Genomic DNA, 26,214 nt, shown 5'->3' on the forward strand with positions numbered 1-26,214 from the left:
AGTTAAAATATTCATTCATTCAAATAAAGTGGGTTTTTTAAAATACAAAATCCAACTGATAATTTAGCATACTGTTAACCCAAAACTTCATGAACATTACACCTTTGTCAATTTTGAAGTGGTTTAACCTTATTTCAGTGATGACCCGTATTCAATTTGATAGATTTCAAAATCTCAATATATGTCGGGATTTATTTTTATACAAAAATATATTCAGGTTGATGCATGGTTTCTTTGAAAATACCTATTTTCAGATGTACTAGTGCTCAAAGTAAGGTTTGTCAATGTAGTTTGAATTAAATTAGAACACCTGTGCAAGTACATCAAAGGTAATATCTGTCTGGTAGACAATTCTTCAAATTTTTGCTACAGTTGCGAGATGTTACTGATCAAAAGTGACATGAATGAACTATTAATAAACCCAAGATGTAATAGTGAATACACTTTATATCACAAAACTGTCTGATATAGTCTGTCCCTTAAATAGTCTCTTTTTTTTTCTTTCCCTCTTATATTATGGAATATATTAACTTGATCTTTGTTTTAATGCCTATCATGAGTAAAATTAACTTACAGTCAAACCTGTCTATTAAGGCAAATAAAGGCAGAAAGATAAAAGCAGCTGGTGTTGATGAGTAGCGTTTCCAGACAATTTACACAACACCTTTATTATATTTTACTTTATAGAGAGGTGGCCTCTAAGACTAGACTGTCTTATCCTTCAATAAAACTGACCATTACAATACATGATGAGTGAGCAGCAGTGTAACAAAAAAAAAGAAAAATAGATGGTATGAAAAAGGGAAGATGAAAGTTGAGAAGAAGAGTAGAGGTCGAATGATGACAGTGCAGAATTAAATCTGTCATGTTAGGATGTCATCTGCAGCCTCCTGTTATAAGAGAGCTGAAGGTTAATAAACCCTAAACGGAAGGCTACAGATAGCCTGACTTAAATGTATAGCCAAGAAGTATAGCCAAGAAGAACCACTGCATATAAAAGTGCTACAGATTATTGTAATAAACTATAGTATATTGTTTAAAAACATTTAAGTCAGTCCACTAGCTGCCTGTACTGTGTATCATTCAATATAAAGACTAATGATATAATATAATATAAGTACATGTGCACAAAATAATTAAGCAAGCCTGTACACCATCTTTTGAGGATGATGCCTTTGTTTTTTTTTGTTTTTTTTTGTTTTGTTTTTTTTTTTTTTTTTTTTTTTTTTTTTTTTTGTTTGTTTTTTTTTTTTTTTTGGGGGGGGGGGGGGGGTAAATTTGTAGAACAAAACGATTCCAGGAGATAGTTTCTTTGTAGATCCATGTACACACAAAGCTAAATATATCAAGCTGAAAATATCTGTTCCCCTTCTAGTTCGCAGATCACTATACATCTTTCCCACTAAAAAACATAGAGAAACAGCCACAAATTATCCACACACTTTGAACAACATATTTTCCACTTTAGCATTTAATACGTAGTAGCAATCTAACTTTTGGCATTTTATAAAAACCCTAAATTTGTCTAGAAAGGTCTCTGAGTATGCATCTGTGAGAGTGATACTGTGTTTTTATATAATTACAAAATGGGAAGTTACCAAATCAACCATACTGTCCATCAGGTCTTACATTTATATTTAAAAAACTTTCCCTTTTCCTCCCTAAACACTACTCATACAATAAAGTGCATAGCATTGACATTGAATATCATCTTGAAACTAAATTATAGAACAATTTATATTAAAAGTCAGGTATGGGCTTGTTAGCTACAAAATACTTTATGGCATATTTCCTTTCATTTTACTTAAATAGCAAGACATTGATTATAAGCAACTGTGAACTCTATTTCTCCATATTTTACTGAAATACAAAACAATGGAGAGATAAACATATTAATATAACTTACACTGCTATACATGAATTTGGGTAGTCTAAATGCAGGCAAGAAAACCAACTGACTGTTACTGGGATGTGAGGTGGGGGGAAACAATAAAAATCCCCAGTTGGGTTACAAGGAAGTTATGAGGTAAGCATGGGACAGATTCAGAATGCAACTTCCTTGTCTGCTCTTGCTTTTAGTATTATCAACTATCTTGGCTTTAGAGTGAGGAATTTACAACCCTCCTTACAAACAAAAATTATGCAGCAGATCCAACAAGAATGAGACAAAGATATCTCTATTTTGTCTGCTATGTTCCACAAGAGTGTTACCTCTATGTCTATGTGTCAGCACATCTTTCTGGCTTTGAGCAGAGGTAATCGATGCCTGTACCAAAGTTAACCATGATTCAGAGATAAAATAAAGCATCAACATAAATAACATTTTGTATAAAACCACATATTTTGTATATGATCAATGGAATCCACCCCCTCCTTCAAGAAAAAATAATATTAATGAAGTCACTGACCCAGCATACTACATTCATGTCTGGTTTAATATTTGATTATAACAATTGCTGAAATATATAAGCTATAGTACTGGTAGTGGTCTACAGCAATGAAATATAATTTTCTTATTAATCACCATACATGGAAAATGGATTTAAGTGAAAAAGAACTGCCTTAGATTTGAGAAAAGGATTTTGAGGGAGAGAGAGAAAGAGAGAAAGAGAGAAAGAGAGAGAGAGAGGGATAGAGAGAGAGAGAGAGAGAGAGAGAGAGAGAGAGAGGGGAAGAAAGGGTAAGATAATAACAGAGAAAAACCTCTACACGTGTAAAATATCTTTCAAACAAAGTTATTAATTCCCTGGAGAAAAAAAATATCAAAACACTTGTGTGAAATCTTTGATAGAATCTGTTGTTTCTACATGGAGACAACCTGTCACTGACTTCCTACTCAAACATTGTTAGCTGAGAGCCAGAAGGGTGTTAAACCGGCATTAAGAAAAGATATGAGTGAAAGCCCTCCTGGCTGTCAGCATATAGCCAGAAAACCATCATGATGAGTTACATGTAGATGAAAAGATATCCCATATAAGTGTCCAAATCAAGTGATTCCTAAAGATCAGGGGAGCATAAAGGGGAACAGCTATTTCAGGTCAGCAATATTACATGGGACTCTGGTTTGTTTTTCTTAACTTCTATTTTCATTGTCTCTATGCACTCTATCCCTTCTATGACCCATTCTGATTCTTTATTTGCTCAGAGCCAGAAGGTAATTAAGTCATATAATTTTAAACTCAGGGTTTATATCTTTCCTGCTCTCAACAGATGATATTTCTCCAGCTTCAGACCAGCATTTACTTTACTGATGCAAAATCTACCAAACAGTTTTTGCATTAATACATTACACTTTTGTTTTGCCTTAAACATTGTTCATGCAGTTGCATTCATTAAAAAAAAATTCTTCAGGTAGGCATGCTCATCAAAAGAACCAGAGTATACTCATTTTATTTATGATTTGGGTACAGTGAAAATTTTAGAAAATCAGATTTCATAATTCAGCTATTTATCTCTATACATGAACCCTTGGTATCTCATACAATGAGCATTGTTGGATGCTGCCTGACAGTGATACAATACTTATTGTGCTTTAATTTATATCATTCGAACCAGCTTTCATCATTTTGTGCTCAGGCTCCAATTCAGAAAGCCCATCTTTTAAAAAGGCTACCGTACTTGTGTGAAACAGTGTAAACAATAATAAAGTTATAATACTGTAGAAATTAAGTGAAGCTACCTACTTGAACCTGTTACACAAACATTGCTTCATGTGACATAGAAAACAATAACAAAATGGTCTATGAAAACTGCAATTAAACAAAAATGCTTCTTTGTGATTGGTGTGATTTTTAAAAGCTTTCAAATGTCAAAGATAATATATAATTGAAAACATCCTTCTTATCCTTCAACATGTTTAGAATTCATAGAAACAGTCATATTGTATATTTTTATTCAAGTACATATATTACATCATAGACATCAATCTTTTTGGGGGCCAGTGCTATACATGCCTAGCTTTTTAGTCCCTCTGCATATCATTATTATTTTGTTTACATTAAAGCTGAAGTATACCGTGCAGATATGTTTGTTATTCATTTTCAGTAACTAAGTACGTCTAATGTTCACATTGGAATATAAAGCTTTGAGTTTTTAATCTTGAACAGTTATAAAAGAATCTAGGCAAATCATTGAAATACCTAAAGGAAAATAAAATGGCAACTAATTTTATGATGTGATCGTTAAGTAGAAGTTAACTGTAAAATCAATGAACCCACAAATTTGAATAAAAGCATTTTGTTAGATTGCAATTCTACTAAACATGGAGATATCTCCTTTTGCATTCTCTACACTTTTTTTCCTAAGAAAGGTTCCTGGAAAGTCATAGAAACAAATATACTTCTAATTTCCATGCATATATTGGATAATAACAACTAAACATATTATGCTTACCGTATCTTTTAAGCATGTCAATTTATTTAGTTTCAATTAGTAACAGAAACAAGCAAATCTCACCATGTGTCACTGTTTGTGATTTCTCCGGAAAGTCAAGTACGATGATTGATGTTATTCCTAGAATATAAAACCTCTGGATAAGATGTAGTCCAGCCCATTCAAGTAACTGAACCTTACATATTCCAGCATACAATTCACTTCAACTTTCTAAACAAAAGCAGCTCACGCACTCTCCTCAAACTAATAAAGTTATGCAGTTTTCACGGTTCGTTGCGGAAAGTAACTAGTGACTCCAATATTCCAGTCAAGTGTTCATCATATGGTGAGCCGTAGCTAGTGTACGCAATTTTTTTTTGCAGAGTTTCGGGAAGGGTTCGGCAGTACATTGAGGAAGCAAACAATACAACGTTGCCCCCTTCCTTATAGAGCACACACAGAGTATCACAGCTAATACCCAACAGTGTACAATCGCTCGTGTGTGTGTGTGTGTGTGTGTGGGTGGTGTGAGAGGGGCAAATTGCAAGTAGGACCGCTGCATTGAGACATACTTCCTGATGCGCGGAGTACTGTGAGTCACCTGTACACCCCAACGCTGTCGACGCATTTGCACTTCCTCGATGAGTGCAACCAGAGACATGCATACAAACTCAGATCTACAGTGGAAACATGAGGAGGCAGGGCTCAAATCTTATGATAGCAAGAAAAGACCTTATCTGAGCTCTGAAACATCAGTTCTACGTGTTTTCCTATCAAAGAAGAGTTATGCATTTCTCTGTATCTTGGGTGAAACGGGAGAGGATTATACACTGCTCATTAGATGATTAACTGTCTTTTAAATCATTTCCTTCCTCTCAATTTGTAGAGATAGAGAGATGTGCTAATACAGGGCTATGAAGGTGCTAAGTTTTTAAGAGGTAATTTGAAAGAGGCTAGGTACTTAAATTACGTACAGAAAAACTGGTACTAGTTTGGTTTTACTTTACTGTTGTTTGATTATTCCATTTTAATGTAGCCTGTATGGAAATATTGCACAAAGTCACAAGGATTGCACAATGATAAACAATGATTTTATGATACAATGATTCAATGAAAGCAGAAAAATCAGACAAACTAATCAAAAAACTTTGAGTAAAATCAGATAACTAATAAGGAAGTTATAAATTTTTGAAAAAGTATGAAAAAGTATGGAACAATGGAAATCACTATACAAGTTGCCAATTTGGTTATCAGTTTGTGACGTCATGTCCTCAATTGCTTTATATATTTGTGTCTATTAATTTCCCTTTTTATCCACCAAAATTTGATTTTCCTATGCCTTTGCCCAGGTTATATGATTTGTATCATATTGCGTGCATGACATTTCACAAAATCTGTTCAGAACTTTGAAGAATCAATACTATTTTCTGAATATTACATATTCATAATTATTGATTCTTATATAAATAGTCTACCAAAATTCAAATTTTTCATGATTTAATTGAAGAAAAACAAATCTATATTAGTGCATCCACACAAAAGCATGCATATTACTATCAATATAACTGCAGTGGATGCTGGTGTGAGGAAATAAGATTCTTAGGGGGGAAATTGGACATTCAAATTATCAATATAAAGAAAACAATTAGTGGATAGTGTGGCAATGACGTCACAGACTCAAGAGCGAGTTGCCAATTTGTCTTGTGATTTTCAAAAATGTTCATGTCATTAAACATTCATAACTTTCTTATTAGTTATCCGATTTTGCTCAAACTTTTTTTGATCGGTTTGTCCGATTTTTCTGCTTCTATTACAAGAAAGTTATTTTTGGAGTGGACTTGCCCTATTGATGTTACTGCTTTTCATTTTTGGTATATTATGGTAATAAATGTATAGTTCTAGCAGTAGGTTGGCACATGGCTTGCTATAATGCAATAATCAAACCAAAGTATTCAGTGTGTTGTAAGATTACTGGTATGTTTTTTTCATGAATTTTCTTCAAAACAGTATATATAGGGATATTACAGGCTGACAGAAGAACAATGGAAATAGTGGGGGGGGGGGGGGTTAAGTAATTAAGAATAATTGGATCGTATTTCTTACATCGTAAATGGCATTTATTGAGCGAGACGTTTTATACCAAATTATGTAGTTCATTCACATCTATGTATAAAAGAATCAGATTCATACATTTCTATTCATTGAGTCATTAAAATGTTCTTTTATTTTAAAAATATTTATAAAAGTTCAAAATAACTTCATTAATATTAATGCAACCTTCACAAAGTATAATGATCTGTAATATGTTGATGACTATTACCAATAAATTTGGCACTGGCAACAAAAAGACACAAAAGTTTGTTTCTTCTGTGATTATATACCATAGCAACTCCAACATTTTACCTTGATCGGAGAGGTGCCATAGCTGTACAGGTAATCTAGGAGGTATTCAAATCCCTCTTTTAATCTCAGATTAAAGGTACAATTCGATGTTCCTCAACAAAAATTTCCATCCAATTTGTAGGGACATCTACTCCTTTCATGAATTGTGTTATTACATAGGGAAGTGGAAATGCAAAAAAAAGAAAGAAACAAGAAAGAAAAAATACAAAAATACACACAAACACTAATATTAAAGTAAAGAGTCAAAGACTTTTTTTCTTTATTCATAACACTATTTCATTGCTTGAGCTTAATTTCCAAGACGCCTTTTGAACCATTTGAAGACAGATTTATCTTTGAAGACATAGGATCATCCCAAAAGATTGATATATTCAATAGATAAATTAAGAATCAAAGAGCATAATTTATCAAAGAGAATAAAGGGAAAAGAGAATAAAGGGAAAAGTTAATCAAGGCAAGTCAAAGATTAATATTTGAAGCTGATATCATAAATCCTACTGACAAGAAAACCAGATCTTACAGCAAAATCATTTTTGGTGACTGGTCCCCTTTAAATTGTACCTTTAAAAACAAGTGGCCAAAGTACTCAGTTTAAACTTGAAACATGGCATCTACATTCTCTTTTTAACTTGTGTTAGTAACTGACCTAAAATTTCTTCTTTCATCCTTCTTACTTTCAATCAAGCTCCTACGTTGCAGTGACTAATGGCTCTATGAAAAACACCTGTTGTGCATAACATGAGGCTAAGGGTTGCCATGGTTGCATAAGATCCATAATTATTAGTTAACAGTGTATCCTAAAGAATGTAAAGTACATTGTGCAGAATGTAGCTACCTTCTGCTTGTTATTAATATAAAAACTTATATAAATCATAGAAGGATGTTCAGCTCAGAAAGATGACAAATATTGAAACAAACAGTATGAATAAATGATGCTCTGATGTAAAAAATGGTGAATTTTACACAATATTTAAATATTATGTAATCCATACATGATACATACACATCTCCTCTGAATCACAGACCAACTTGGGGGGGGGGAGGGGCAGATGAAGAAAAAAAAGGGAAAATAGTGTAATTTCAGCAACATCTGTAAATCACATGGTATCGAATCAGAAATAAACCATGTTTGAATCTTATTTGGAGGGGGAGGGGGGCATTGCCCCCCCCCCCCATGGGCGTAGATCTGTAATTGATACCTATTGTTCGGGGGGGGTGATCTATTCATTCATCCCCCCCTGAACAATAGGTATTACGTAAGGATTGACACCCATGGTCCCCCCCCCCCCCCATCAGTACGCCAGTGACTTTATATAGATGGGGCTAAAAGGGGGTCTTAGTCCAATTAATAGTCCTGGGCTATATAAAGCTTAGCCCAATTTCTTTTCGGACTCAAATTTAACAAGGTAGGCTAGCTAGCCCACAAAGATCGGGGTTATGATTAGGAAGAGTCCGCTAGGTTCGTCGGGTGCGGGAAAGAATGGTATACTTAGCCTACATCACTCTTCACGCATGGGTATGGATGCCCATTAAAGTTAGGTGATATCTATATTACATTTCACATTATCACGTAGCTAGTATGGGTTTCCGGAGGTAAAAATAGACTTACTGTACTTCTTCATACATGAAAGACCTTGGTCGTTTCGTGCCGAGTCCTGTGTTGTGCCCGTGTTCGCAAGGGTTCCCCTCCATTTTTCTGTTCCTATGTGGGTTTACCAATCACAGAGCAAAGTCTTACTTACCAGAAACATGTCAACCAATCAGATGGGACAACACACCTGTTGCAGCTCGCTCAGGCCATGTGGAGCTCTTGCGTAGCTCACGCTGGATTCGATCCATGGTTGGCCTATACTTTACCAGGGTCGAGTTAAAAGGGGGTAAATGCACGAACTTGTGTTTGTGTACATGCCCTGCATACCACAGTGGGTTGTGCTCTGTACATATTATCTTGGGACTAGTGTCCCCTCCACTTGTTCAAGTACCCCATCAAAATTGCCCCCTTTTCTATCTATTAGGTGCCCGTTCCAAATTCTTATAAGTGCCCAGTACCACCTCTGATAAGTGCCCCCTTTACCTCTAATAATTGCTCCTATTCAAATCTGAGAGGTGCCATATTTACTTTAAACAAGTTCCCTTTTTTTCTTTGTAAGAAGTGCCACGTATACCCTCCTTTTCCTTTTTCATAAGTATCCATTTTCCTTGAGATTAGAATTTAGGAACCCCCATTTAAAAAAAAATAAGAGCCATTACCACTTTTCGTTAATGCCCCTTTATTTTAGCTCTAAGATTATGCCCTTAATAATAGGCCTATCTGAAAGGTGCCCCTGATCTTTCTTCTAGTACCTCGTTTCCTTTGCAATTAGTGTCCCTTTTCCATTTTCACCTCTGTTGTGTACCCCTTTTTAGGTGGCCCGTTTTACTTTGATACACGCGCCTCTTTTCCTTTCTAACAAGTGCCTCTTTTCCTTACTAGATAAGTGTAAGAGCCCCTTCCCCTTTCGTCAATACCTTCTTTCACCTCTGATAAATGCCCCTATGAAAATCTGATAGGTGCCCATTTTTCTTTGATAAATGCCCCTTTTCCACCACTGATAATTGCCCTCTTTAAAACAAAATTGACACGTGTTCCTTTTCTCTTTTTTCCTTTCTGATAAGTGACCCCTTTTTCCTTTATCGATACGATGTGCCGCAAATTAAAAGCGACTAAGAACAACTTTTTTTAATTCCCCAAAAAACTTTAGGCCAATTGTTACTTACTAAATGTTCGCTCAGCCTTTCATCTTTCCCCCCTCTTTGTTAAGTTTTTGTTCGCTCCCTCGCAATTAAATATAAATTTTAGACTATTACACTCAGACGCATATCCAGGATTTCTTAGGGGAGGGGGCCCAACTTTCTTTTTTTTTTTTTTGCTCCCGAAAATTTGAAAATCGCGCCGGCCGAAAAGTTGCTCAGTGGGGGGGGGGGGGGGGGGGGTAGTAAGCACATTTTTTTTTTTGGTACTCCAAAATTTTAAAATTTGCATCCCCCCCCTTGAGCGCCAGGGGGGGGGGGGGGCCAACCCCCCAAAAGGTAAAAATCACATGATTTTTTTTTCTCAAGGGGGGGGGGGGGCCGGGCCTCCTGGCCCTTCTGGATCCGCCAATGATTACACTAACTTCAAAGTATCTTGAACCAAGAAAAGAAACAAATGAAATATTCCCTGATAGTGTAATCGCGGTGTAGGGGTATATGACATTAAAAACGTCTTAAAAAGGTGAATTTTCGATTTTTGGTTTTCCTTTAGGAATTTGGATATAGCCTATATATATATATATATATATATACATGGGTGTCGATACTTACGTAATACCTATTCATCGGGGGGGATGAATGAATAGATCATCCCCCCCTGATGAATAGGTATCAGTTACGGATCGACACCCATGTATATATATATATATATATATATATATATATGTACGAGGCAGGTGCCCCTTATCTCCAGAAAGTGCCCCGTTTTTGTTGATGCCCCCCCCCCCCCCCGTGGGGCGTTGAACCCAGTATAGCACAAAATACTGGTTGCAGCTAATTAAGATCAAATTTGCTTTCACATTTATTTTCTCAAAACAATCAGTCGAGATTCAACGCTGTTAAAGAAATTGTACCTTTTCATATCTCATAAATCAGATGAATCAGATGTGGTAGACCGAATTTTCCGTCTCTTTCGTTCGTTAGCCTCTTATTGGGGTAGGGTCGGCTCTAGAGAGAGCCGACCCTATCCCAATAAGAGGCTAACGAACGTAAGAGACGGAAAATTCGGTCTAATGATGAGGATGATAATAATAAATAGATCCCTAGTGATAATAATAGATATATAAGAAGGGTAATCCATACAGAAAAAACAGGGAAATTAAAACAACATATGTAAGGGAAATTTCCAGCGGGTTTTGTTTATCTTTGTGGCAAGAAAAATGTAAATCAAGCTTGGAATTCCGAATTCTTGTATTTGTATCAATATTTTGGCAAAAAAATTGCCACAATGAATGACTTTGCGAAGAAAATTAAAGTCAAAGATACCATAGATTTCCTTCACTTAAGATGTCTAACTGGAACAAACTGGGGAAGTTCCTCGAAATCACTTATCATGGTGTACAGAGCAATTCTCGCTACCCTAAATAGGTACGAAAATCTCGAAATTCGCGAGACGAGGTAATTTTCACTCTCTCGGGTCGTCACTACAACTTCCGTTATAGAGTCCCATCCCGCTGGCGCTAGCGCCTGTGTTCGCTGTGCAGAGTTTTCACGCACGCTAAAATCGATGCCAATCAGTGTAATTTGTACAGATTATAATATGCAATGGAAAGCTTCGGGCAGAATTAGTGACTTTAGCACAAAAGGCCGTTAAACTCTACCGTGAAAGAGAGGGTTGTGATCACGAACGCCTGCACAGGAAGCTGTAATGTCGAAAAGCTATCCCATAATGCAATGCGCGTTTTCAGGATTTTCCCCGGATCTCGGCAGAATCGCTATTTGGGGTAGCGAGAATTATAAGGTCTCTTTTTGATTACGGATGTGAGGCGTATGACAGTGCAGCTGCTACCACCAAAAAAGCCATTGACTCTGTCCAATACCAAGCACTGAGGATATGCGCAGGTGGGCTGCCATTAACCTCCTTAGAATCACTACAGGTGGAAATGGGGGAAATGCCTTTGGATATAAGAAGACAAATGCTTTCAAGTAAATATAGACAAAACATCGAAAGATGGGCGAATCATCCGTTGTTAAAAAACATTGAACCATGTTGGCATTTTGAATACTTGAAGGGGAAAAACGTAAACAAACCTTTTGGATATAGAATACAAAGCAAGCTGGGAAAACGTATAGAAACGATAACCTACTCCCCATTTCCACCATGGTTATTCTACCCTCCGGCAGTGTCAACGGAATTAAGTACTCGAATAAAGAAAACAGATCATCCTACACAACAAAAACAAAGCAGCCTGGAAATCATACATACTAAATGGGCGACTCAATTACATATATACACCGATGGATCAAAAGTACCTGAAAGAGGGACCTCTGCAGCTGCTTTTTACGTCCCTTACTATTCTGTACATCGGAGCAAAAGGTTAGCAAATTTCACCTCTTCGTACAGGGCTGAATTGGCTGCCATCATTCTTGCTCTCAGATGGGTAGATGAATTAGACATTTATGTGGGGGTTGTTATTTTTAGTGATTCACTGAGTGCACTTATTGCATTACAACAACAGAAGGACGAATCTTTTATTCTGGAAATTCTCACCATGACTACTCACTTAAAGAATAAAGGAGTTGATATATATGTAGAGTGGATACCTGGACATTGTGGAATAAAAGGGAACGAGATGGCGGATTTCCACGCAAAGGCCGCATTAGTAAAGAAAATAGAAGTCAATAATAACCTAAATATGTCAGAAATGAAAAGCTTAATTACTACAAGTTCCAAACTCCTTTGGCAAGAAAGGTGGAACAAAACCAACTCGTATTTGAAAACATATCAAAAAGATGTTAATAAACCATATATATGCTCATTAGAGAGACAACATTCAACAATAATACATCGACTCCGCTTTGGAGTCCTTGGACTTAACCAGGATCTCCTCAGATTGGGAATTCATGCTACTGGTTTCTGTAATAGATGCCCCAGTGAAATAGAGACTGTAAAACATTTTTTAGTACATTGCCCTAACTATATTATAGAAAGGGCTATGTTTCTAACAGAAATTAACGAATTCCAACCTGAAAAAATTATGGAATACTTAAAAAAGAGTGAGTCCAGTATACAAAAAGCTATTGTACGGTTCTTTCTCAGAACGAAACGGTTCCCTATCAGGAAGTAATACCTCCCTTGATGAACAGTAAAATATAATACAATATTATAAATATGCTAAATTACATTCAGTACATTAAAAATATAATAACATAATGTAATAAGAAAATAAAATAAGAACAGTAAAACATAATACAATATTATAAATATGTTAAATTACACCCAGTACATTAAAAATATAATAACATAATGTAATAAGAAAATAAAATAAGAATAGTAAAACATTATACAATATTATAATATGCTAAATTACACTCAGTACATTAAAAATATAATAACAATCATAATGTAATAAGAAAATAAAATAAGAACAGTAAAACATAATACGATATTATAAATATGTTAAATTACACTCAGTACATTAAAAATATAATAACATAATGTATTAAGAAAATTAAATAAGAAAAAGTAACAACAATGATAAAAGGTATGATAAGATTACTGAATATAGAAGCTTGTGTAGGTGCTATCTTATATACATATTTATGTATGGTGTGTAGACCCCTCTATGTGATATAATCTGCACGTACTGTTAAGAAACACTAACAAAGCCCATGAATGTTTTGCTTACGATATTATTTTACGATACTATCTTAAAAGATAGATAAATATAAAACGAAATAAATGTATTTTTAAAAAAATCCAAAATTGAGAGAAATAACACGTGCCGTAAAGTAATTTGGCGACAATAGTCAAATCACTGACTAATCGCCAATAACTCAAAAAAAAACGCAACAACAACATTCACTAGCTGCGCTCGAACTTTGAGTCACAAATCAGGTATTTTCGCACGATAAATATGAAATTGCGGATAAGATGTGGTCAGAGAACTGAAAGGATTGACGTTGGCGATGAAGAAGCACAGGAAAAGACGCTTAGGCAACTTTCTTCTACCGTTGCTAATGCTCTTAGGTATGTTTAACTTTGATTCTTACTGCATGGTGCAAGACAAAAAATAGACCAAGTTCACACACATTGCAATGGGACTCCACAGCGACCGAAAATCAGTCGTTGCATTCGCCGCGTCTGTAGGCCTAGCCTATAAAGCGGATATGGGGAATTCCATCGGGTAGGGTCAAAAATTGTGACATAAAGGTGCAAAATTCAGAATTGGTAAATAATTCTTTTATTGTTATATCCTGTTTCTTTCACCAATCCTACAATATATTTCATTGCAATTGTATGTATTCCTTTGCACACTTTTATTTAAAATGAAAAAATAGACAACAAAATATGGTGCTAGATCTAGACCTAACTTTAGATCTAGATCTAGATCTAATTCAGAATTGTATCCATACTTTAACTCGTAACTCCGGCGTGGAGGTACCCTGCTAAAGCGTACCAAACATCAACTAAATCTTCATCAATTGCTCAAATAATGGTCATGATTTAAAGGTTGTTATGTTTCTTAGTCTTACCTGTTTCGTGTCAATTTTCTTATCTTTTTTGGAGTATTTTTCCTAAAAACGCACCCCAAGTACGGTATGCAATTGTACCTTGCAGCAGTTTGCTGTGAATCCTGTGAGGAAGTGTATATTATAAGGAGAAAAGGACTTAATTTGTAATGTTGTCATTGTGTTTTTTCAATATGGGCTATAAACTTGCCAATTTTTTCGCACATTTCACTTTAGACCGCATTTTCTGTCTCTTTCGTTTGTTAGCCTCTGATTTGGGTAGAGTCGGCTCCTCTCTTTAGAGACAGAAAAGATCCATACGCACTAAGATGTAGGTTAGGTGGATAAATCAATGCACCAAACTTGGCAATACTACCTGCCAAATACCATGTTTCACAGGATGCATATCCGGCCCGGTGCATCTTATTTTGAAAATTAGGTAGAATCTAAAGGCTTAACTTCTTCAGTTCCACTTACTAACTTGACTGAAATAATCACGAGCTATGAGTTGGTAATAACATACACAGTTTTTCCTTTATAATCATTTTGCCTTCGGCGTAGACTAGAAAGGATGAGATTTAGATGACGTCATGCGCAGCAAGAGTTTAAAATATAGCTGCAAGATTTTCAACATGGATGTCGATTTTGACCCTTAATTTCCTAAAAATGAACCATTAAACAGATTATTTCAGTCAAGTTGGTAAGTGGAACCGAAGTAGTTAAGCCTTTACCTAATTTTCAAAATAAGATGCACCGAATATGGATCCTGTGAAATATGGAATTTGGCCGGTAGTTTTGCCAAGTTTGGTGCATTGATTTACCCACCTAACCTACACATTAGCGCATATAGACCTTTTCTTTCTCTAAAAAGAGGAGCCGACCCTACCCAAATCACAGGCTAACGAACGAAAGAGACAGAAAATTTGGTCTAATTTCACTTGAGCTTCTCAGGCATAGGGTCTAGTAGGGGTATTAAAGGTGACATGTTTTAAATAAGAAACATTGCAGTATGATGATTTTTTTCTTCAGAAAAAATTTCATGAAAACGACATGTTTTTATGTCACAACTGTCACCCTCAAAATCGCTGAAACATTGGTAGTAAAATTCTCACCAAAAAAAATTTGACGAACAAGTTTTAATGTTTAATAATTCTGTTGTACATTACTCTTAAATATAACGTACTTTTAATTTTCTAAAAATACATTTAAATTTTAGTAGATCGCTTCTAAACATTCAAACGCGTGAAAATGCTGTTTTGACCCAACTCGATGGAATGACCCATAATGCTTTGCATGGCATTATTTATTATTATACACATTACGCATGTATCCCCCATGGCCCTAGCTACTGTCCCTATATTTAGATGATGTTATTATTATACCAGGTAAATTCCCTCGCTCATGGCCGGGTGCATTTGATCAATTATTATGCAGGGTTGTTTAATTTAAGGATTCAAAGAAAATGTTGAAAACTGTGAACCTGAAAAGCACCCTTTTTTGTGGTTTTTGTGCGATTTGAGTCATGTTGCGAGTGACCCCCCCCCCCCCCCCCCCCCCCCGGGGGTGCTTCCTGTATTTTAACAAGAAGTTTTTCTGGTGTGATGCCTGCCCTTGTGAAATATCCACTGGCAGCCATTTTCTTGTGGGATCAAACACATTGGCCCGAATTCACAAAGCAAGGTTTGAGCTCAGACCAGGAAGCTGTAATGAATGGAGATCCCGTCCAAGAGGTCCCTTTGAAGCCATCCGTGGCACCGCGCGTCTTTTGTTTCCCCTACCGTAATCCCCTTAATCCCTCTCCGAGACCATACAGCTCCCTAGTGGCTCTAAGTCCTCCCGTTCCACCAACAGTCCAGGCCAGCGAGCACGGCGGCTTATGCGTTGCCGGCCCGTACTTGGGGTGAAAAGTGGTGATGAATTGACAACTTCTAACCATCGTCAAACAAATGCGCAAACATATAACACAATTTCATTTAGTTCTTTAGTGAGATAAACCTTTGGACTACCTTCCTAGCTATATACAAATTTCGGAAATTTTCGGAAAATGTCAATAATTAGATGAGAAAATCCTGATGATGAAAACCTTACATTCGCTCCAACTCACGATTTCCTTGGTCGATTTTGCTGGTTGAAATGGTTTCGTCTTCAGTAGAGTTATCCCAGCACGAAAAAAACATTTGATAACCAAAATGAAGTTTCATTGGTCATATGTCGGGAATTTTGTATTTTATATGTTATAGCTAAATACATCTTCACTGAACATGACCTAATTTGTCGGTGCCACGCATGTCTTCAAAGCTCGATGCCTGCATATTTTTTACGACCGAGTGAATAGAGAACTTCGGGAAGCAGACGGCGTTGCGTAACATTTCGTTATATTTGGAATACTAGAGGGAAACTGTACATTGATAAGGACAGCTGTAGATGGATTTGATGGCTGGAGAGGGTTACATTTCTTTTTGTTAAGCCAAGTTAATCTTGAATATATTTTCCTCGGGAAATTCTTTCGAGACGGAGTCTCCATTCATTACAGCTTCCTGCTCAGACCAAGGTTTGAGCTCAAACCTCCTTTTGTTCCGCCAAACCTCCTTTTGTTATTTACAAACCAGGTTTGTAAATAACAAAAGGAGGTTTGGCGGAACAAAAGGAGGTTTGAGCTCAAACCTTGGTCTGAGCTCAAACCTTGCTTTGTGAATTAAGGCCATTTTGTTTTCACTCAAACGTATGTGTATTATATGTGTATACTGTTGTTAGTGAAAACATATTCAAAACCGAGAGATCCAGTTAAAAAATAACACAAAATAAGAATCAAAAAATAAATAAATACACAAGACAGAATACAAAGACAAGATATAGCAAAGTACAGATTACAAATTTACATTCAAACCATAATTTGTATCTTTTGTTTCTTCCTATAGACAGTAGCTGCCTTTGTCAATATTCTCTTGTTAATGCCTTTTCATTTCACCAACCTAGCAACATGCAATGTGTGCAATTTGCACTATGACCTTGTAACAGGTGATTACAATGTTTGACATTGAATGAATTATAAAAAGGGAGTATTCTCAGAATTCCAGTCAATATCAATGGTCTATTACGCAGGAGCCTTGTTAGCATACCATGGGTGATTTATGCAAATTCAGCTATCACATGGCATGAACAGGTGAATGGAATAGGCCAGTTAATCATTCTCTCATTTAAGTACATGAATGAGACAGACCAGTGCTTCTAAGTCATTTTGCCTGTTTAATGCTGTTGATTGGCACAATGGAACACTTTTTAAGAGGATGTGCTCCAAAGCTTGACAAGCCTGGGTGAATATCCTCACATTCAAATGTGTAATTGAAATGTTCGGATGCTTGCATATATCTATGCGCTCTTCCATGATTTGAACAGAACATTTTTTAGTTGGGCGTATACTTAGACCATCTCTCTAAGCATACTGGTAAAGGGCTGTGGCTTGTTGCATTGATGATGCATACTCATTCAGTCAAGTTTCGGCTACATCTTATACAACCTGTGCTTTAAGCATTGTGGAGGAGTGCAAACACAGATGTATTTAGAATTAGGAAGTGGATTTAAATGGCAAGTCCATCCTAGTGTAGTTTATAACCTACAACAGATAACAAGGATGTGATTTAGGCTACTATTTAGAGCAGGTAATTTCGTTTTCTGTTAGCAGATTATCATAATTTTTGAAACGCAACATTCTAGCATTGTACATTGATGATTACTTTTATTTTATTACAGCTATATGATAAGTTGACATCTCTCTGTGATTTATTTTTGGCGTCTTTCCTGTATCAGATTAGAGCCTGGAAGCTTTGAGCTGAGCCTGAATGGGAGGGACCCAATCAACGGATCCCCAGATGATCTTCTAGAGACCTTTGGCATCGTGTCAGGTGACCTGATCAAAGTACTTGTCCCAAGCGAACTAGACCCAACATCCAACCAGAATGGGGCGATGTCTAGCAACGGTACAGGAGCCAATCCAAGAGGGACACCACGCCCATATGCCTGCATCAATGGGAGCCTTGTCACTACCGGTGAATGCACCCCATCAGAGAGGAGACCGGAGCCTAGGGGTGCGGTATCTGAAGAGGAGAATGGTAACCATGCCAATCCAGAGGATGAGATGAGTACAGAGGAAAAAGAAGCCAGGGAACAACTAGCTAAACTTGAAAGTGAAGCAGAAATGGGAGAAAAGATCTCGGAACCCATGCTCTGTAGGTAAGGGAAGAAAGGAAAAATTAAACACTGATATTGAATGTGCTGTAAATGGGCACAAATTTTACTCTAGACACCATGCTTGATGCACAAATAAATACCAATTCATTGTTTAATTCTGCAAAACTCAAATTTGTATTATGAACTAGGTTAAGAATGTTCATAACCTTATGTTTGAATGTGCATGTATATGTTATTCAAAGAGGTTGCATTTATTTTGGGATTTTTTTAATTTTTATTTATTTTTGCCTTTGAATATTTCCTCTTTGATTTCCATGTAAGTCCCTACATTATGTGGACCCTTCATAATCACTTTCTCTTTGAAATTCTCTTTGGTACTATCCATGTCTTTGCCTCCAGAGATGCAGAAGGTGACAAGATTCCCTTGCGTTTGAAGGAGCTATGTGAGGAGATCCAACCAGAGAACTCTGGTGATGCCTTGTGCCTAGTGCTTCATGTGCTCATGGTTGAAACTGGCTTTGCTGCCCAGGTAATAAAAAAAGTTGCCTTGAGATTTTGTCTGTGCTATAGATGACCAATGAAGTACTTCATTGTGTCACTAGAGCAATATGCTACGAATATGTTTTTTTTTATCAGAATAGAAGGAGTAAAAGGGATTTGCAAAAAGATAATAATTTAAAAGTGGGGGTTATGTCAGTCCTTTTTTGTACAGTTGCTTGTAGAGTTTCCTGCATTAAGATACTTTTAAACAAGGCAATTCTATTTTTATATGTCATCCTTCAATATTTTTAACCAGACCTGCCTGGATTTTGATTTACACCTCAAAGCATGTAATAGAAGCCTGTACAACAAGAATGTAAAATGAAAATTATCTCGTAGTCTGTTGAATGTCTCCAATTCATTGATTTTTAGAACATTAGAGCAAATCGTATCAAATGCCTTTCTGACTGTTATGTATATAGAATAACATAATAGACATGCCAGGTGTTATGCACATACCAATGTAATGCACATACCAGCCAGTGACAATAGATGGATACCTGAATAGCATACCATTGCCACTATAGGAACAATGTCACTGCTATGAGCTTCCAAGTCACTTCACTACTAGCAGCCAAGTAGAAAGGACACTCCCTTAACTCTCAGGTAAAGCATTTATGTTATAGTGTATCAGAGATACAGCTCTGACATACTTCTGTGTCTCTTCTGCTCCGTTAATAGCAAGCCACAGGTTCTTCCAGCACAGATAAACCATCATCTACACTCATGGAAGGCACAGAGACAAGTGTGGAAGAGAACAAAGTCCTTGACCCAGACCCATTATCCACCTTGCCCCATGGTTGGAAGACAGGGACATCATATAAGCTGCCATATCAACATGCAGAGTGTAGAGGGGCGGAGTGTACATTAGCTGGTGTTTCAATGGGAAAAGCGCTTCTAATTCATGGTAATAAAGGAGAGGTGGGGAGGGGGACAGTGAGGGGGATGGGACTTATGCAGTGACTTTCTTTGAGAGACTAGTTTGCAGTGGGTGACCTAACATGTGCTCTGGCAACAATCACTATGGTTTTATTTAGTCAAAGATAAGGTTTAGCGTTATGGCTGTAATTGGGTTTTAAGGTAGGGTTAGTTTTAGTTTTCAGAGTATGGTTAGGGTTGGGTCCAGGGTTGAAATTAGATTGGTTATTGTAGGACAGACCATGGAGCATTAGTCACAGGAGCATCCGTTGCTCACGCATGTGTGTGTGTGTGTGTAATTGGGTTTTTATAGACGTGTATCAATCAGATATGATTATTCACGTCCGAGGACCGACTTTTAACGTCACCATCCAAAAGACGTGACTCAGTTTCAAACCTGCATCCTTGGCTGAATCAGTTTATAACTTCCATTGTTAGCTGGATTACAGGCGTACGCCACAATGCCCCGTCCTAATCTTATGGAATAGCCTTCCTTGAAGACATCACAAAGTGTATAGCTCCAATTCCTTTAAAATCATGTGCAAACGCTTCCGTTTGATTCTTAATTACTTTTACATGCGCCTTGAGCACTCCACAGAGTGGATTTGGCGCTATATAAGTTACATTTATTATCATTATTGTACATTCTCTCCATACGGCAGGTCTAATTGGGAAAAACATTCATGCTACTATGCAGCTAAAACCAGCCATGTATGCTTCGCTTTTGGATGGTATGTCTCAAGTTTCCTTTACCAGTCTTGCCTATTTGTCCAGGAACTTCAAAGACACCATAGCTTACCCTATGCTGGCTGCTATGAGAGCAGGTAAGATAACATTTTACAATAATTCGCAGTGATTTGTAACAATTCTTTTGTGATCTATGATTTTTAGGGAAACTTCAGGAGAATTGTATTATATAATGGCAGCCCTAATGTGATATGAGCCAAGAACTGCCAATTGCCCCCCAAAAAGGACTACACTTGTTTAGCTTACTATTGGCAGTCCATCGTTAACGATGACTTGATAAAACCCTTTAGTGCTTCCTTGCATTTGCTATGGAAAGTATAGCAAATAAACACAAATGAGCCATATTTTTTTTCCATACATGAAATTATGTATTCAGACATATATTTGTTGCTTTGAGCTCTGCATTTTTCAAGCATTTTAGAGATAGTTGAACTTTATTTTTTTACAATTTATTTTTCTTACTTTTGTCTATGAAATACAGATAATTTGTGATATATACAGAGAAGTGTATTCAGCATAAAAAATGTAACATGCTTCTACCAACTAAGTACATGTTGGCAAGCTTTCATCCACTTTTGTGGCCTTTCTCAAGTAAAATGATTCTTCACTCAGCCTGAATTACATTTTTAATGTTCATGTGCAGATTTCTATTAAAAAAGTAACCTTATGATTAAATTGATTTGAAACTGAACCACCTCTTCTGTTCTTTCAGAACTTGGTCTTCCTCCTTTGCATGGCCTTCCAGCTCTCTTTCCAGAAATACAAGTATGTAGTAAACTCTTATTCATCCCTTCTCTGTAGATTTGTTCAACCGGACCATAAATGCGTAAAAACACCTAGTTGACTCTATAATACTATGCCCCCTTTTTGTAAAATCGATTTCTAGTCCTATCTTAACCAATGGTTGCCAGACTTCTAGGCAAATCAGGTGTTTTTCCCCACAATAATAGTACATTAAACTGACATTATAAACATCTTTTATTCAGAAATCAATCTTGTTTTATTTGTGGGACAAATAGATTTAATTTAATGTGTTTTGGGTTTACAGCTGAAGATCTTAAGTTTTCTGGATCTCCCTGAGCTGGTCACAATGTCAACCTCGTGTCAACATTTCCATAGTCTAATCAGTGACCCTTCCCTCTGGAGGCAGCTCCTGCTAAGAGACTTTGGAGGCAAAGGCACAGACAGGCACTGCAATTGGAAAAATGTATGTGAAGGTTAGATCATGATGGTAGTACGGGTGAAACACTCTGGAATCACATGCTTTACAGTCAATATTATATCCTATTAGATTTGAGTAAAATTATGAAAGGGTCTTTGCTCATGGTGTAACATACCATGCTAGTGAGTTTTGTAATTCTAAAGATCTCAGACAGTGGTCTTTGAATTTTTTTTGAAGGAAAATTGACATAGACTTCATAGACTACCTTGTTTTCTTCAATGAATATGAGAAAAATTATATGAATGGTTTAGATTATTATTCTGCTTGGGTCTAATTTCATCCTATGTATTAACTTTACTTCTCATCTAGCCTTTCTCTCCTTCAATTTTCCTTCCTCTTCCTCTCTGTCTCTCTTTCTCTCTATCTCCGTCTCTCGTTTATATCTGACCCAGATGTTTCTTGTTGTACATGCAACAGTATACAATGCAATTTATACATCGCAATGGGTTCAAATTCACAAGATCTTTAAATAGATCTTTAATCTGATCCCCACTCAATTTATGTTACTTGTGCTGTCAACTACTGATTTCACTATGAAATATCTCTCCCATAAAGCTTCCAAACACTTGATACAATTTATCATTGAATTGCAGGTGTACAAAGAGAGATATCGCTTGAAGAAGGTGAGGGAACAGCTCAGAAATCGCATCCAGAATTCTTTCTACCCCCCTGGTCGACGCCCCTTTGCCTTTGTACCTCCAGTACCACTCCCTCTACCAGGCATCTATCCCCCTGGCTACAGGTAAGCATGTGCTTCTTGACTGTCCTCTTTGGTATGTTTTTTCTTTGGTGAAGGCCTCTTTGCCGCTACCTATACCCCACTCCCTAATGATATAGAAATGTTTGCTATATTGCTATCCATTAGTTAATGCTCATTTGCCTTTTTACCTCGTATCTCAACCTCTACATATATGTCTTCAAGAGCTAAGGGAAATACATGCATAGCATCAAAGTTACACTCAATTAAATTTCTTGTTCATGGCCCACTTAGTAAAATTTGATGTAGAATCAACTTCATAGAGATACTATGATATGTAAAAGAAATTATTTTTTTCATTTGTGATAAATCTGTTCCAAGGCTGTGTCAATCACTCTTTATGAAACGTTGGAGTAAATATTGCTGGACGGGGAACTTAAAAAGCTAATATTTCTGGTTTTTGTTATTTTAATTTTTACAACCATAGTTCGCTTCCAGTATATTGTATCAGTATTGGATATTGCTCTTTCTTATATCTTTTACAGAGGAGGTGACTATGACATCGACCCATTTCGTTCAGGTGGTGCTCTTCCAGGTTATCCACCCTCAGGTAAGCTTAACATCTAACAGTGAGTTCAAACTTGAGAATAACATTTCCAAGGTTTGGTAATGGTAAAATTGAGTTCTGGTTATGCAATTGTGGAAGAAACTGTCAAGAAAAGTTTTACTCATATATCGATATATACCGAGAGGTTTTCAAATGATCAAAGAGAAAATAAGTGACTCAATGTTGATAAAAACCACATGCACTGCATACAGAAATGCACATATGGGACTACACATACATGTGATGTGGCATGAAGTTTGGTCCAAACTCTTATGAGGGCATTAAGCGCTTAATAGATATAGTGAGTGATTTCAAGTTGGGTGTTTAAGGCTGGTGTTAGTGTTTAATAAACACTAACACCAGCCTAAACACCAAAATGAAAATCAGCTGGTGTTAAGGCTTTGACCTCTGAATATCGTCAACTTCCGGTAGCTAGTGTTATCGATTTTGCAAAATTGTCGTCTGCTGAACTGACCTTTGTGGCTGGTGTTAATATTTTACGTACAAATGTTGATTTCCAGTTCGGTGTTAGTGTTGTACCGCACAACAGTCAACGCACGAACGACGCCAATTTATTGTCTGACGATCAAATAAAAATATGTGAAACGGGTAATTTATATTATTCTTTTGTGTAAAATGAGTTCATTTATAAGACCAGAGAAATAGGTGTAAATTATTCTGTACTTTTCATGATATTTTCAGTTTTTATGTACTATATTTAAATCATCGTCGTGAAATCTAGTATGTGGTGACGTCACAGTTGGTGTTAAGCTATCGATTTTGATATCGGTATCGGGCTCTTAATTTCATCAGCAAATCTTTCGCTCAATTTAAGAGCTCTTGACTGCTCTAAACACTAACACTAACACCCAACTTGAAATCACTCAGTGTATTGTTATTATTATTTAAAATGCAATCCTTGCTAGGTGACATTTCTGCTATGATATTCTTCAAAAGTGACTTGTAAAGAATGAGAAAACTAATAATTTATTTTTCATCTTTACTAAAATTTGACTCTTTCTTCAATTGCTGGAATGATTTGACTGGATAACAAGTTCAAGGAAAAAAAAAGTATCTTAGAAAGAGAAATACTAATGATACTAATTTTGTCTCCCTAATGAAATTGATTTTGACCATATAATGTCAAACTGCAAACAAATGTTTTGTTCCTCCCAATCGCTACAATCTTGTTTTCTATGATTTAGACTGAAACGAGACTTTTAAAATGTTTTGAGTATATAGAACAATTTTGTTCGGTTGAAAAAAGTTTATTGTGGTAGGCCACGTTTTTTTTTATAGTGGGTAGAGAGTTAATTTGTGAAATTATTTCTTGGAAGAATATATATATATATATATTATATAAGGATTATTATGAACAAAATATGAAGAAATAAAAGGGCAGTGGATGTATAGGAACATTCCCAATTGTGATGTTTTCAAGGGAATGATAAGATGTAATAGCATTTGATTTCTTGGTTACTACTTGTATCGTCCATCATTTTGTCTTCATTTCATCCCACTCCAGTCTTCCAGCCTATCCCAGGCCCTCGTCACGACCCCATCTTCCCCAACCCAGATGCAAACCTCAGACCTGGTCACGGTGGAGGACTCGTAGACCTTGAGACGGGGAGACCACACCCTTACGCCCCTCAGCCACCTCGGGGATTCCCCGGGATGCCCGGGAGGAGGACTGATGGTCGATTCCCCGGTGGTGCAGGTGGGATGAGAACCTTCTTCAGGTGATGAGGAGCAGGCATCTCCATGGCAACGTTGAGATGGAAGCATCATTACAAGGTGGTGGAAGGCATGAGCTATCGTGACACGCCTTCAAGAAGCATCGATCATGGGTAAATTGATGTAAAGATCAATAGAAGCGTGTTATCAACTCAATGTAGTTTCTGGAGGTGATGATAACTATAAATTGATTATCGTCTATGTTCTGAAGTGAATTATGAAGGCGGGAGAGTATTACAGTAATCATTTCATGCTTTATCTGACATGTTGCTTCTGTTTTGAACATGATATTGAGATAGAATATATGTGGATTTATATGCTTGACATACCATTCGTCCAGTGAATGAGTGTCAGAATTCAAACCATAAACTACAGGGTTTTGATTGGAGCAATTGTTGCAGGAGTGAATGTTGGATTACCTGAATATCAATGGATAAATTAATTCTTTATAAAAGAATAGGTCTTGGGTAGAAGTGCACTGTGTCAAAAGATTGTGCATAAATGAGACCTCATTTCTTACTAAATAATTTTCAAGGCTAAAATTCTTTTCAACAGCCTCCATGAATTTATGATGCACATGTTCTTGTCATTTATACAAAAAAATACTCTAAAAACACTTTACTGTACCTTCGCTCCACAGTATCCCGCCTTTCCGAAAAGGTCGAGGTTCCTTCTTTTTACAAATTCAACAATTTGGAGCTGCTCCTTCCTGTAATTCAGCTGCCTTTTTCTTGGTTGTTTCTTGACAAAAGAATATGAACAAAAAGATGTGTAGATCTATATCAACTAAGTTTTAAAAATCAAACAAAACACAAAAGTTTACATTATTTAATACAAACTGATTATTTTTTTATCATAGAGGATTTATAAATTCTTTTCTTGTTCTAACATCATATTAATTCCAACATGATATACCATTTACTCAAAAAGGCTCGGTTGTTTATTCATCTTTATTCAAGAAAGTACATATAACATAGTAATAAAGTTGTTACATAAAACCCTGTTACGAGATTTGAATTACATTGGATGCATCTCATGCAGGGTTAAACAACTACAATACACAATAACAAAACAGAAAAGAGAACATCATAAAGTCAATAATTCAATAACAAAAAAACAAAAAAAAACATATTATTTTCTTAGTTAGGAATACCTCACTATACATTTATATACCGTGGTCATATAACTAAAAATGCAGCAATGTGTAAAGAAAAATACATGGATTAAGTGAGAGCACTTTAATAAGTCAAGGTTTTATACTAAAATCAAAATGGAGAATACATGGCGAGCAACCACCATCTTGAATTGCATGTCATTAGGTCTAAGTTATAATCGACTTACATTGCATGATGTAGTATATCTAAGATGATATTACTCTTATTGGATTCATATTTATAGTAAATATTACCTTATCTGCATTTTGGGCAATATATTAATTTCAACTAGATCTAGACTATACTTTTAAAGTCTTGAATCGATTAAAAAAGAGATATATTAATCAACTATAAAATATAGATTATATTTAGTATATCTCATTTTCCTTTG

General features: G+C 36.2%; 1 protein-coding gene across 2 annotated transcripts; it reads left to right on the plus strand.

Annotated features, from left to right (window-relative positions):
* Positions 1–13,366: 13,366 nt before the first annotated feature.
* Positions 13,367–25,786, plus strand: LOC574542 (F-box only protein 7). Of its 2 annotated transcripts, none has more exons than XM_774859.4 (10): positions 13,367–13,534; positions 17,824–18,246; positions 18,604–18,733; positions 19,426–19,651; positions 20,325–20,486; positions 21,122–21,174; positions 21,458–21,616; positions 22,225–22,373; positions 22,874–22,938; positions 24,461–25,786. In XM_774859.4, the coding sequence occupies exons 1-10, from the start codon at positions 13,422–13,424 to the stop codon at positions 24,676–24,678; spliced, it is 1,698 nt and encodes a 565-aa protein (XP_779952.3). In that variant the 5' UTR covers positions 13,367–13,421; the 3' UTR covers positions 24,679–25,786. The 2 variants fall into 2 exon arrangements, with proteins under 2 accessions (XP_779952.3, XP_030856276.1); XM_031000416.1 differs by lacking the exon at positions 13,367–13,534 and adding an exon at positions 17,358–17,675.
* Positions 25,787–26,214: the final 428 nt, after the last annotated feature.

The sequence above is a fragment of the Strongylocentrotus purpuratus genome, unplaced genomic scaffold (genome assembly GCF_000002235.5).
Source record: "Strongylocentrotus purpuratus isolate Spur 01 unplaced genomic scaffold, Spur_5.0 spur5_scaffold_6, whole genome shotgun sequence".
In the NCBI taxonomy this organism is placed as follows: domain Eukaryota; kingdom Metazoa; phylum Echinodermata; class Echinoidea; order Camarodonta; family Strongylocentrotidae; genus Strongylocentrotus; species Strongylocentrotus purpuratus.